Source organism: Oncorhynchus nerka, linkage group LG18 (assembly GCF_034236695.1).
Source record: "Oncorhynchus nerka isolate Pitt River linkage group LG18, Oner_Uvic_2.0, whole genome shotgun sequence".
NCBI classification, from domain to species: domain Eukaryota; kingdom Metazoa; phylum Chordata; class Actinopteri; order Salmoniformes; family Salmonidae; genus Oncorhynchus; species Oncorhynchus nerka.
This window is the reverse complement of record NC_088413.1, coordinates 29,170,468-29,185,646: the sequence shown is the minus strand read 5'-3', so window position 1 is coordinate 29,185,646 and position 15,179 is coordinate 29,170,468. Positions and strand designations below refer to the sequence as shown.

The 15,179-nt window shown below is 46.9% G+C and overlaps 1 protein-coding gene across 1 annotated transcript in view; it reads left to right on the top strand.

The window, feature by feature from the left end:
* Positions 1-252: 252 nt before the first annotated feature.
* Positions 253-15,179, top strand: part of LOC115115070 (neuronal membrane glycoprotein M6-a) — an 80,310-nt gene continuing 65,383 nt past the window's right edge. Inside the window, exon 1 of the mRNA XM_029643537.2 lies at positions 253-698. Within this exon, the coding sequence (XP_029499397.1) occupies positions 695-698 (4 nt within the window). The 5' untranslated portion in view covers positions 253-694. The remainder of the gene's footprint in view (positions 699-15,179) is intronic.

Sequence of the window (15,179 nt, the reverse complement as noted above, 5' to 3'; positions counted from 1 at the left end):
AGGAACAATAGCATGTACATGTACGTGTAAAGTAACCTCAAATATCATTTCATTCAACATTCTCTCTCCCTTGCAGAGACTATTACAGCGGTTCTCCGAAGAAAATATTACGGTCACTTTTTTCACACTGATATCATGGAGTAACCATGGTAACAGCGGATGTTTAAGCAAGCCGAGGCCTACCTCCTACCTGTTTATAACGCAATAGGCTACAACCCAAGCTAGGATAGCCCAAGTATTTTATTGATTTATTGACCATCTAAATTCACAACTTTGTGGTGTCTAATGTAACAAATATAGGGTTTAATCGACTTTTGAACTGTAGGCATATTAAATAATCACAGTTTGAATTGATGACTTGAACTTAGCGTAGCCATACATGCAGACAACCCATGCTCTGTGTGCGTTTTCTTTGTTAAAACGACCCAGGGATTTAACTGTGGACAAGACCACACAATACTGTACTTTTGTCCGTTTTCTTTACTCATTAATTCGGTCGGACAAAACACCATTGATTCGTCCGGATTTCTCCTTCTAGAACTCTCCGCTTGCCAGTTCACCCGCTCGACTGATTACTGTTACGTCTGTGCATTGCGACCCACATTGGACTGGACTGCTGTATCTCGAAAGTTGCTACTGGGGTCTACAACCTGATTACTTTATTCACCATCACACTGAAGAGAAATAGCTTGAGATGGGTAAGTGAAATACAATTGTTTTCTTCTTGTTAATGATTTATTGGCGACTTGTTGATGCTACTTCCGAACAAGGATAACGGAACGTGGGTTTGGGTGCTGCGGTGATTGACACTTTCTGACACTGGATGAACGATTTTACAACAGAGCGTTTGAATTGCTGATTCGGGAAACTGTTTAGAAAATTGTTAAAATCATATTGCTCATGCATACATTTTAGAAAGAGGAATGCAATGTTTCCGCATGTGGAATAACGTTTTTTTCACGATCTATTAAATAAACGTCAACATGTTTAGAACCAAATGCTGGGGAGGGATGAGTAGCTTGTGTCCTGCCTTTATCAATCAGAGTAAGAATTTGATTTGATACCATCACCAGATTATTTGTCTTGTGGGAGCCTTCTGTAACCGTATCTATTGAGTTGCCTTGGATAAGAATGGATGGCTTGAACTCCATAGCTTTCCTGGGAAAGGAATGTGTGCACTGTGCATGGAAGGGATGTAACTAAAGTGCTTTCAATTGAGTTGCGTAGCCAGACGCCTTCAACTGAGTGATGAAATGTTATTGAACACACACACACACACACACACACACACACACACACACACACACACACACACACACACACACACACACACACACACTGTCCCCCCATACACACACAATTTCCTCAAAACATGTTGTTTTATTACCATGCCCTTTTATTTACCATGCTGCTAATATGCTGTTAAGTAGTCCAGTATGAAGCTCATAATCACATCATGCTGCTTGTCTGTTTGCTAGATATGAGGAAGTGACAGAAGCTACGGTGAGATGTTTAATGCAATTACAACTCACCAGGCACTGGATTTACAGCTACAATCTGGGAATTGGTTGAATGGTATATTCATTATTTTTCCAGTCACATCCCTCAGCTGTAGAGCAAAACAAGTGGCAGGGCTGCCATTTTACTGAAACACTGCTTTAACGACTGCTCATAATGCCTGGATACATTTTATACTGGTTTATACCACTGTTGTGTGAATGTCTAAAGATGCACAGTCCAATTGAAAACAAAGCAATGTACAGTATATCAAGAGCTTTGCCTCTTTTTCAATTGAACGTGAAAAGGTAACGCAAAGCAAAGGTAATCATAAAGAATAGACTTCAAAGTACAGATTCTCAATTTGGTCAGATTCTCCATTGTTCCAATGATGTCAACCCAATGTTTAATTTCCCCTCTGAAGGATAGGGCCGGCTGCTATTTTCTTTGGTCCCCCCCTCTCTGTCTCTGTCTCTGTCTCTGTCTCTCTCTCTCTCTCTCTCTCTCTCTCTCTCTCTCTCTCTCTCTCTCTCTCTCTCTCTGTCTCTCTCTCTCTCTCTCAATTCAATTCAATTCAAGGGCTTTATTGGCATGGGAAACATGTGTTAACATTGCCAAAGCAAGTGAGGTAGATAATATATAAAGTGAATATATAAAGTGAAATAAACAATACAAATTAACAGTAAACATCACACATACAGAAGTTTCAAAACAATAATCTCTCTCTCTCTCTCTCTCTCTCTCTCTCTCTCTCTCTCTCTCTCTCTCTCTCTCTCTCTCTCTCTCTCTCTCTCTCTCTCTCTCTCTCTCTCTCTCTCTCTCTCTCTGCCATGTCAATTTGCTACCGGTGGAACACAAACAGATGTGAGGAAAGGAAGGAACAGTACAGCTGCCAGGAAAAACTCATCTTGAATGAGGGGAAGTGGCCTTGAGCCTCACCTGGCCCTTTGAGGAGAGTGTTTGTCACAGACACAGACAGACAGACAGACAGACAGACAGACAGACAGACAGACAGACAGACAGACAGACAGACAGACAGACAGACAGACAGACAGACAGACAGACAGACATTGTTACTGTGTAACGGCCATTCGTTCTTTCAGTCATTCTTTTTTGCATCATCCCTCCATTATGCATCCAGCAAGTCACATGAGTGCTAAATGATGGTATTATGCAGTTGTTCTGTGCCCCCTCCAAACATTCTCCTCTTTCTGTGGGGCCTTTTGATAATCTTCACAAGCGTTGCAGTGTTTGTGGAACAATTTCACTTCATGTCCTTTGACTCCCTGCTCCAGCTGAGAACCGGGAGGATTTGCTAATGTGAATAGCTCTGTCTGTCTGTCTGTCTGTCTCTGTCTGTCTGTCTATCTGTCTGTCTGTCTGTCTGTCTCTGTCTGTCTGTCTATCTGTCTGTCTGTCTGTCTGTCTGTCTGTCTGTCTGTCTGTCTGTCTGTCTGTCTGTCTGTCTGTCTGTCTGTCTGTCTGTCTGTCTGTCTGTCTGTCTGTCTGTCTGTCTGTCTGTCTGTCCACGGGTTGGACACAGACACGGAGACACACACAGACACTGACAGAGACACAGACATATGCATGGCTACACACATACGTGCACACTCCTGGGGTTTCTAGGCAGGAACTCTTGCCGCTTTGCAGCCTTAGATCAAGTGTCATCAGATGGCATGAGAGTATGAGGCCCACTAACAGACCCCATCCCGCCATGCCAATAACATGTCTGCCTATCTCATTCCATCTGGCCAATAAGTCACCAATATGCCAATATGCTCAAACGCCCATGACGCAGCTGTTCAGCCTCTACGTTAGTGAAACATTAGTCAGATGTTGTATGGACGTTACTGTGTGAAGAGTATGCAGTGACAGAGATTTGGATACTAATGTTGCATACACTGAATTAGAATACAATTGCAGAGTTGAGTGATTTTTCTATTCTACCTGAACCTGAGAAGTTTATCCGCTCCCTTATACCCTCAGCGAGGACAGATTACCCAGTTTGTGTGTGTGTGTGTGTGTGTGTGGCATGCACACACTACTGTGGAGGAGAATGATTTATTATGATACAACAGCAATGTCTGCATTACGCTGTATGGAATTGCAATTATTGGCAGAGACCCCGGGCTAGAATCCCCCATTGTTCCACACGCCTATCTCCTTAATCAAAGTTCTGTGTGTGTGTGTGTGTGTGTGTGTGCGCGCGCGTGTGTGTGTGCGCGCGCGCGCGCGCGTGTGTGTGTGTGTGTGTGTGTTTGAAGAGAGGTCATTTTACCTTCCTGTATGGAATGACCAAGGCTCAAATGTCAATAACAGGCCCATCTCGGCGCCAGCTTCCGTGTTTCACTTCTTTCTCATCCTCCCGTCGGACTCCATGGTGTTGGGTTTCCAAGCAGCAGTAAATAGTGAGCAAGCACTTATATGTCTTGGGGGGAGTGAGTCATTGAGACACCCACCTACCCCTGCTCTCCTGTTCTGTGTCTCTGCTTTCGATTTGGATGGAGTTATGGTTTGTGAACTGTTCCTAGATCAGATTTGGCCAGAGAGAAAGTCTGAAATACAAAACTCCCTTCCACCACCACTAACTCACTTCTCCAGATGCTCTGAGACACTGAACCAGTGAGAAGTCTCCTCTCTAAGTCACAGGGACTATCTAGTAGTGTTTACCCCCCTAGCAAGGTCTGACTGGCTGCTTCCTACTCTCCTTAGATGACCCTTTCCATCATAGGTTCATATTCTGACCAATTGTCTGTCGTTTCTCTCTTTCTCTATTGTAAATACCTTTCTGCTGTCCCTAATAGGCCAAATCAAATCAACGTGTATTGGTCACGTGCACAGTTTGGCAGATGTTATAGCGGGTGCAGCGAAATGCTCAAGTTACTAGCTCCTAACAACGCAGTAGTATGTCAAACAATTATCTACACAAAACGTTACCAAATAGCCAGTGCTTGATCCACCATTTTTTCCTGGTGAGGCTTTAGCAGAAAGTAGGCTCGTCTCCAACCGACCAGGGGCAAGAGGTGTTTGATCTAAAGTCCAGACCCTCTCGTTCTCTGTCTTTGAGTCACATGGTCCTTTATCGTTGTTGGCGCCACTGTCTTGGTGCACTTACATGGTGTTCTAGGCTGCTCTCTGTTCCTGTTTATTTCCTCAGGTGTTACTGTAAAAGAGGCACACGTTTTGTTGTTCATATCTATAGTGCAGCAGTGTACTGTAGTGAACACCCAGTTGTACACTTGTTGAGTGCCCTTAAGTGTAGCAGACCAGCTAAGTGTGTTTAGTGGCTCTATCAAGTGCACTTCACTGTTGCCAAGGCTCTCAGAACTCTGTGTCCAAACTCAATCCCCCCTGGAATGGAATTCAGTTCCCTTATGACACAATTGCCCTTTGACCTCCCGTTTTCACCACACAATGGGTACTTAAAGAAGAAGAAGAAACCTTCTCTGCAGGAGAATGTGTGCTGAGCTGGGACGGGCTGGCATTAGATGTAGACCGGGTCAGACAGACAGGGGGAGAGGAGGGAGGTAGACTGCGTTAAAGTTCAGGCGGGCTATGGGGAAAACTTTATGGTCTCTGTATTGTACATTTCAACAACCTCAGACCACATTTTTTTGTGTATTGCACACACACACACACACACACACACACACACACACACACACACACACACACACACACACACACACACACACACACACACACACATTATGTAGGGGCTTGAGTTGCTGTTAGTCTACTGTAATGAAAGAGGTACCGTGATCCAAAGTTTAGACAGCCTTGTCCGTTCTCATCCCTTCAATATTACATAAAGGAAGGGGACACATACTGTGTTTATTTGTGCGTGTGTGTGTGTGTGCACAGTGGTGGGTACAGGTAGAGGTGAACCACAACCTTCAGACCCCCCACCGAGCTTCAACAGTGGGCATTCTGGGTAATCATAACATGCTTATATAACATTTTAGGACTAACCCAAATAAGACATGAAGTCCTCATACGTGTTGTGCTGGAAAATGGGATGGAAACTGTTGTTATGAGTTAGAATTTCTTCCCCATATATCACAATACATTAAGTACTATGTGTAAAACGTAAAAAAAATCTGAGAAGGTAGTGTTTTGTTGTCAGATTAACTGCGTGTCTCTTTCTGAGCGAAGACATAGACAGTAAAACACACAAATGACGCTAATCCTTCTTTTACAGACTTATGTCCTGTCAAATAAGAATTGGGCAGGAAATGTATTCTTCTTCTGTTTATTCTTCTCTCGTTAGCTCTGTTTTCTATTCCTTTCTTCCTTCCATTCATTCACCTCTTAATGGAGTTGCTCTCAACAGGCCTGTATTGATTCCTGCAGTCTATTGTAGCGTTGGACTCTCTCTGACTGCCTTGTATGCTTATTATGAGCCTGGTACTTAGACACATGCAGGGCATGCTCAGTGTGTTCCTCGGCAGGTTACCATAGTCCTAACACAGAGATGTGCCTGTTTGAGCGTTTCAGAAGTATAGAAGTCAGGTAGATTCTAACAGGTGTTTTGTGCGTATTTTTCTTCACCGGCAGACAATGCATTTCTACCAGAGTGCGTTGCCATGGTTACCAAGTAATACCAAGCCGAGAGTCTGCGATCAGCTAATTCCTTTAGTCCTTTTCTTCCTCCTTCTGTTCACCACCATCTAATGACTTGGCAAAGTTGTGCGTGTGTGTGTGTGTGCACATGACATCCACATGAGGACATTCACAGTGGTCATTATTCATGTCAGAGCTTCCACTAAATGCACAGAAAGAGCATTCCCATGTCACTGGTGGCTATAGGAGAGGAGAGGAGAGGAGAGGAAAAGAGAGGAGAGGAAAGGAAAAGAGAGGAGAGGAAAAGAGAGGAGAGGAGAGGAAAGGAAAGGGGAGGAGAGGAAAAGAGAGGAGAGGAAAAGAGAGGAGAGGAGAGGAGAGGAGAGGAAAAGAGAGGAGAGGAGAGGAGAGGAAAAGAGAGGAGAGGAGAGGAAAAGAGAGGAGAGGAGAGGAGAGGAAAAGAGAGGAGAGGAGAGGAAAGGAAAGGGGAGGGGAGGAAAAGAGAGGAGAGGAGAGGAAAAGAGAGGAGAGGAGAGGAAAAGAGAGGAGAGGAAAAGAGAGGTGAGGAGAGGAAAATAGAGGAGAGGAAAAGAGAGGAGATGAGAGGAGAGGAGTAGAGAGGAGAGGGTTCCCTCACTGATAGCCCTGCCCCTTCCCCACTCTCTGTCCTCTCCTCCTATAATATCGCAGTATAGCTGTTATCCAGGTCATGGGTGGGGCAGACCGTCAAGTCAACCACAGCCTGCAGCCATAGCGCTCTAATACACATACTACACAAAACACCATCCTTCTCGGATACACACAATCTCCTAACACAGCCCAAATGTAATTTAATATAATCGTATTGAATGTCCCTGAGACTAGAAATGCCAAAGTGACTACCTTGTATGTGCATCACACATGAGAAGCTTTCTGGAGCATTGTCTGTATGTATGTCCCAGTCCCAAATGGCACCCTATTCCATTTATAGGGCACTTCTTTTGACCAGGGCCCATAGGGCACTATATAGGGAATAGTATAGGGAATAGTGTGCAATTTGGGCCTATGTCATAGCCATGACATCAGACTGTGATATGAGCTCCCATCCCTCCCGTCCCTCCATCCATTTACCATTTACATTTAAGTCATTTAGCAGACGCTCTTATCCAGAGCGACTTACAAATTGGTGCATTCACCTTATGACATCCAGTGGAACAGCCACTTTACAATAGTGCATCTAAATCTTTTAAGGGGGGTGAGAAGGATTACTTTATCCTATCCTAGGTATTCCTTAAAGAGGTGGGGTTTCAGGTGTCTCCGGAAGGTGGTGATTGACTCCGCTGTCCTGGCGTCGTGAGGGAGTTTGTTCCACCATTGGGGGGCCTGAGCAGCGAACAGTTTTGACTGGGCTGAGCGGGAACTGTACTTCCTCAGTGGTAGGGATGCGAGCAGGCCAGAGGTGGATGAACGCAGTGCCCTTGTTTGGGTGTAGGGCCTGATCAGAGCCTGGAGGTACTGAGGTGCCGTTCCCCTCACAGCTCCGTAGGCAAGCACCATGGTCTTGTAGCGGATGCGAGCTTCAACTGGAAGCCAGTGGAGAGAGCGGAGGAGTGGGGTGACGTGAGAGAACTTGGGAAGGTTGAACACCAGACGGGCTGCGGCGTTCTGGATGAGTTGTAGGGGTTTAATGGCACAGGCAGGGAGCCCAACCAACAGCGAGTTGCAGTAATCCAGACGGGAGATGATAAGTGTCTGGATTAGGACCTGCGCCGCTTCCTGTGTGAGGCAGGGTCGTACTCTGCGGATGTTGTAGAGCATGAACCTACAGGAACGGGCCACCGCCTTGATGTTATTTGAGAACGACAGGGTGTTGTCCAGGATCACGCCAAGGTTCTTAGCGCTCTGGGAGGAGGACACAATGGAGTTGTCAACCGTGATGGCGAGATCATGGAACGGGCAGTCCTTCCCCGGGAGGAAGAGCAGCTCCGTCTTGCCGAGGTTCAGCTTGAGGTGGTGATCCGTCATCCACACTGATATGTCTGCCAGACATGCAGAGATGCGATTCGCCACCTGGTCATCAGAAGGGGAAAGGAGAAGATTAATTGTGTGTCGTCTGCATAGCAATGATAGGAGAGACCATGTGAGGTTATGACAGAGCCAAGTGACTTGGTGTATAGCGAGAATAGGAGAGGGCCTAGAACAGAGCCCTGGGGGACACCAGTGGTGAGAGCACGTGGTGAGGAGACAGATTCTCGCCACGCCACCTGGTAGGAGCGACCTGTCAGGTAGGACGCAATCCAAGCGTGGGCCGCGCCGTAGATGCCCAACTCGGAGAGGGTGGAGAGGAGGATCTGATGGTTCACAGTATCGAAGGCAGCCGATAGGTCTAGAAGGATGAGAGCAGAGGAGAGAGAGTTAGCTTTAGCAGTGCGGAGCGCCTCCGTGATACAGAGAAGAGCAGTCTCAGTTGAATGACTAGTCTTGAAACCTGACTGATTTGGATCAAGAAGGTCATTCTGAGAGAGATAGCGGGAGAGCTGGCCAAGGACGGCACGTTCAAGAGTTTTGGAGAGAAAAGAAAGAAGGGATACTGGTCTGTAGTTGTTGACATCGGAGGGATCGAGTGTAGGTTTTTTCAGAAGGGGTGCAACTCTCGCTCTCTTGAAGACGGAAGGGACGTAGCCAGCGGTCAGGGATGAGTTGATGAGCGAGGTGAGGTAAGGGAGAAGGTCTCCGGAAATGGTCTGGAGAAGAGAGGAGGGGATAGGGTCAAGCGGGCAGGTTGTTGGGCGGCCGGCCGTCACAAGACGCGAGATTTCATCTGGAGAGAGAGGGGAGAAAGAGGTCAGAGCACAGGGTAGGGCAGTGTGAGCAGAACCAGCGGTGTCGTTTGACTTAGCAAACGAGGATCGGATGTCGTCGACCTTCTTTTCAAAATGGTTGACGAAGTCATCTGCAGAGAGGGAGGAGGGGGAGGGGGAGGAGGATTCAGGAGGGAGGAGAAGGTGGCAAAGAGCTTCCTAGGGTTAGAGGCATATGCTTGGAATTTAGAGTGGTAGAAAGTGGCTTTAGCAGCAGAGACAGAAGAGGAAAATGTAGAGAGGAGGGAGTGAAAGGATGCCAGGACCGCAGGGAGGCGAGTTTTCCTCCATTTCCGCTCGGCTGCCCGGAGCCCTGTTCTGTGAGCTCGCAATGAGTCGTCGAGCCACGGAGCGGGAGGGGAGGACCGAGCTGGCCTGGAGGATAGGGGACATAGAGAGTCAAAGGATGCAGAAAGGGAGGAGAGGAGGGTTGAGGAGGCAGAATCAGGAGATAGGTTGGAGAAGGTTTGAGCAGAGGGAAGAGATGATAGGATGGAAGAGGAGAGAGTAGCGGGGAGAGAGAGCGAAGGTTGGGACGGCGCGATACCATCCGAGTAGGGGCAGTGTGGGAAGTGTTGGATGAGAGCGAGAGGGAAAAGGATACAAGGTAGTGGTCGGAGACTTGGAGGGGAGTTGCAATGAGGTTAGTGGAAGAACAGCATCTAGTAAAGATGAGGTCGAGCGTATTACCTGCCTTGTGAGTAGGGAGGGAAGGTGAGAGGGTGAGGTCAAAAGAGGAGAGGAGTGGAAAGAAGGAGGCAGAGAGGAATGAGTCAAAGGTAGACGTGGGGAGGTTAAAGTCGCCCAGAACTGTGAGAGGTGAGCCGTCCTCAGGAAAGGAGCTTATCAAGGCATCAAGCTCATTGATGAACTCTCCGAGGGAACCTGGAGGGCGATAAATGATAAGGATGTTAAGCTTGAAAGGGCTGGTAACTGTGACAGCATGGAATTCAAAGGAGGCGATAGACAGATGGGTAAGGGGAGAAAGAGAGAATGACCACTTGGGAGAGATGAGGATCCCGGTGCCACCACCCCGCTGACCAGAAGCTCTCGGGGTGTGCGAGAACACGTGGGCGGACGAAGAGAGAGCAGTAGGAGTAGCAGTGTTATCTGTGGTGATCCATGTTTCCGTCAGTGCCAAGAAGTCGAGGGACTGGAGGGAGGCATAGGCTGAGATGAACTCTGCCTTGTTGGCCGCAGATCGGCAGTTCCAGAGGCTACCGGAGACCTGGAACTCCACGTGGGTCCTCCATCTTCGTTGTTTCACTCCTCCATCCCTCCATCCTCGTTGTTTCACTCCTCCATCCCTCCATCCTCCATCTTCGTTGTTTCACTCCTCCATCCCTCCATCCTCCATCTTCGTTGTTTCACTCCTCCATCCCTCCATCCTCCATCTTCGTTGTTTCACTCCCCTCCATCTTCGTCCTCTCCATCCTCCATCCTCCATCTTCGTTGTTTCACTCCTCCATCCCTCCATCCTCCATCTTCGTTGTTTCACTCCTCCATCCCTCCATCCTCCATCTTCCATCTCCATCCCTCCATCTCCATCTTCGTTGTTTCACTCCTCCATCCCTCCATCCTCCATCCTCCACTCTCCATCCCTCCATCCTCCATCTTCGTTGTTTCACTCCTCCATCCCTCCATCCTCCACCTTCGTTGTTTCACTCCTCTATCCCTCCATCCTCCATCTTCGTTGTTTCACTCCTCCATCCCTCCATCCTCCATCTTCGTTGTTTCACTCCTCCATCCCTCCATCCTCCATCTTCCTTGTTTCACTCCTCCATCCCTCCATCCTCCATCTTCGTTGTTTCACTCCTCCATCCCTCCATCCTCCACCTTCGTTGTTTCATCCCTCCATCCTCCATCTTCGTCCCTCCATCCTCCATCCTTCGTTGTTTCACTCCTCTATCCCTCCATCCTCCATCTTCACTCTCCATCCTCCATCTTCGTTGTTTCACTCCTCCCTCCATCCTCCATCTTCGTTGTTTCACTCCTCCCTCCCTCCATCCTCCATCTTCCATCTTCGTTGTTTCACTCCTCCATCTCTCCATCCTCCATCTTCGTTGTTTCACTCCTCCATCCCCTCCATCTTCGTTGTTTCACTCCTCCATCCCTCCATCCTCCATCTTCGTTGTTTCACTCCTCTATCCCTCCATCCTCCATCTTCGTTGTTTCACTCCTCTATCCCTCCATCCTCCATCTTCGTTGTTTCACTCCTCCATCCTCCATCTTCGTTGTTTCACTCCTCCATCCCTCCATCCCTCCATCCTCCATTTTCGTTGTTTCACTCCTCCATCCCTCCATCCTCCACCTTCGTTGTTTCACTCCTCCATCCCTCCATCCTCCATCTTCGTTGTTTCACTCCTCCATCCCTCCATCCTCCACCTTCGTTGTTTCACTCCTCCATCCCTCCATCCTCCATCTTCGCGGTTTCACTCTTTCTTCCTCTTCCTCTCCTCTCACCTCATCTCGTAGCTGTTGTAGTGCCAGGCTCAGGTACTGTATTAAACCCAGACACAGACAATACATATTTAGACATTGGGCTTGCTTCAATCGAAGCAGGTAGCATCTTTTATTGTGGTGTGAAAATACAGGACAACAATCTCAACTTGCTAATTCACATAGCGAAAATGACATTCACTCCACAGAAACCCCAGTCTCTGGTTTCAATACAATAGAGTCATAAATACATATCTTTCCCTCTCGTGGTACATATGTTCACCTAGTCACTCATCAGCTCCCTTTCTGTCTCTGAAAGCATTAGTGCCTCTCTCACCACCTTGATGGCTTCCTCTTAGCAGCTATATTTTCACACACACACACACACACACACACACACACACACACACACACACACACACACACACACACACACACACACACACACACACACACACAAACACACACACACACACACACACACACACACACAAACTGCTAGTGCTACTCGAGGTATTTCAGTTACTGACCAGCACACAGTCACCTTAGGCTGTTGAAGAGTTCCACCAACTTGAGGTCAGAGTTGACCTTCTAAAAGGTTAGCTCATTTCCAATATATAGAGATTTGAAGGAAAGCAGAAGAGGAAGCGCTTAGCCTATGTGTCTGGTACAGCGGATGCTGAGAGCAAACAGTCACGTGCCGTTGCCTCGGCGAAACCAGACCTACAGTGGCCTAGCGATGATGGAGCTGTTACTGAGCAGGTTGGTTTCAAAACAACCCAGATGTTGCTGGCTCACACCTGACGTCACCGTACTCCATTCTCTTCAGCGTCACAAGGCAAACATTACTTTGCATAAAAGATGCATGGCCATTTCTCCCAACTCCCCTGATAAGGAGTTTAAAATTAACAATTTAAATGGATAATTGTGCTTTAAAGGCACAATCCTGAGGTTAATCAGAGCAGAATCAGGTTCAGGGGAGAAACAGTAGATACATAATCTAAAGTGGATTGCCTACTGTAGGCTTAAAATAATAGGATAGTTCAGGTGAGACTAAATGATTGATAGGGTCTGTGTAGATATCAATATTGTTTGTGGTTGGTGTTATTACATTATCATAACACGCTTCATTTATTTATTTAATATATTTATTATTGAAATATTTATTTATGTTGGTCACAGCTATAGTGGGAGGGAGAATCACCCTCTGGATGAGTAATACATGTTTTACACACACACACACACACACACACACACACACACACACACACACACACACACACACACACACACACACACACACACACTATGCTGTATATATCCCTATAGATGTCATTTTCAACGGGACCGTTTATAAAACAAGGACGTGACTCAGTCTTTTGTCAGTGTAAAGAGAATGGGAACAGGGAGGTGAAGAGAGGAGGGTTAAATATTTGTGAATTAAGAAAACAAGTGAATGAATTGTTAATCCTGTTTTCGGAGAGCCATTTGAAACATCAAGGGAATCCTTGGGCACCGCGATGCGTGCATGCTCTGACTGGTCGGGGAAAACAGCACAATGAGGGGGAGATTGGCGCGAGGGAGAGGAGGAGAGAAGAAGGAGTGAGAGAGAGAGAGAAGAGATACAGAGAAAAGGAGGGGGAGGAGAAGGAGGGCACTAGAGGAGAAGTGTCTGTCGACTGTCTCTGGCCCGATTTTTTTTTCTACTTTTGTGCAGTCGTCTTAAAAGATGTAATGGAATTATTCCCGGACCCGGAATAAGGGATGATAAGATATCTTTTAAGTACTGTACGATGGACAATGAATTATAGCAGCCAAGAGAATGCCATCAGACATGATCAAAATCATATTTCCAGACTCATGTTGTCATCCATATTGTCAATGGCACTTAATGGCAGACTGAGTTTAATTCACCCGTGGGAAGATTGCATTATGTTATACTGACTGCAAGATAAATAGATTACTCCTCTTTGACTTTACTGCAAAATCCAGTTTGGTATTGATCGTAGTTTATTACATCTTTACTAACCCAATGGTGGACAACTTGTGGTTCAGAATGACTTCAATTTCTCCAACTGCCACTGAGAATATGATGAGATATGAGAGGTGAGTTTGGCTATCTAGAAATCGCCTTTGCGTTGGTGTGACAATTTATGACGCCTGCATACAGCGATCATCCTCTTCAAGACATCCCGTTTTTCTTTCATAATTCCCGTGGATAGTTCCTCTTTTCATGGAGTGCCCGGTGGAAGTCACTGAAAGATAGAGGTTATTCACTTCTCAAACCAGGAAGTGGATCTCGCGGTCGCCGTTGTCGCCGTCGACCGTGGCGACAACTCGAGCCGACCAGCATGTACACATACCAAGAGAATCTGTCTAGGATTGTTGTTTGGTGTTTTGTGTCCCGTGGATGTGACCTCAGAGCTGTGACTGAGAGCTTTAGAGTGTCGAGGTCATTCACTGACATGACCTTTCATCTCTCCTTCTCTCCTCCTGTCTTTCTCTACCTCTTATCTTCCTCCCACGCTATCTGCCTGTCACTTTTTCCCCTCTTGTCTGCTGACTCTCTCTCTCTCTCTTTCTCTCTTTCTCTCTCTCTCTCTCTCTCTCTCTCTCTCTCTCTCTCCGCTCTCTCTTCCTTTTCCCTCTCTCTCTCTCTCTCTCTCTCTCTCTCTCTCTCTCTCTCTCTCTCTTCCTTTTCCCTCTCTCTCTCTCTCTCTCTCGCTCTCACTCTCTCTTCCTTTCCCCCCTCTATCTATTCCCTTTTTTCTACCTCTCTTTCTATGCTTCTTTGAAACACCAGTTGTCCTCTCTTCTTTCAATGCTGTTTTGAAGCCAGTTGGCGGTCGGTCTGACGTTCAGCTATTCTACTGTACTGAGAAAGATCTGCAGGACGCTGGAAGCACTGGTATACACACGCACGCACGTGTAAACACACACACACACACACACACACACACACACACACACACACACACACACACACACACACACACACACACACACTTTTAATACATAGGCTACATTGATCTCCTAGCCAGGGTTCACACAGAAAAGCTCTCGGTGCCCGTACAGTATTCACCGTGCTCTAACAGCATATCGTCACGATTACTAAAGACGCGACTGCAGAGCCTAACTCTCTACGGCCGCCTTAAAACAGATTCCTGTCCAGCTCCTTCTCACGTCATACTCAAACCGTGATGTAACCACTGTAGCCTTTGTCACTGTTAATAATGGCGTGATGACTGACTATTGCAAAATTCGATTCTCGTTTCGAGCAGGCACTTTTATCCAGAGTGACTTACAGCAGTGAGTGAATACGTTTCTGTACTTGTTCCCATGCTGGTCCCCCGTGGGAAACGAACCCACAACCCTGGCGTTGCAAGCACCATGCTCTCCCAACTGAGCTACATGGGGCCGTATAAAAACACAATTAAATATATTCCATTTAGCAGACGCTTTTATCCAAAGCAACTGACAGTCATGCGTGCATCCGTTTTTACGCATGGGTGGCCCCAGGAACCGAGCCCACAACCCTGCCGGCGTGCTCTGCCACCTGAGTCACACTTGACTCTGTAACACTGTGACATGTTATATGACAGCACTGTATGATCAACAATCATTACTAATTATGAACCTACAGTTTAACCTTCAGATGGGAACATCCGTGTGGTAGAACTAACTACAGGGGGACGCCTCGTAGGGCAGCCACTGCTCAGCAGCCTGGTTGACTGTCACACCAGTGGAACGTGTAAGAGATTGAGGGAACGTTATAACAATGTTCAGTGTGTTGACTGATTGATTGACTGATGACGTTTGTTGTCCTTCTTTTCACAGCGA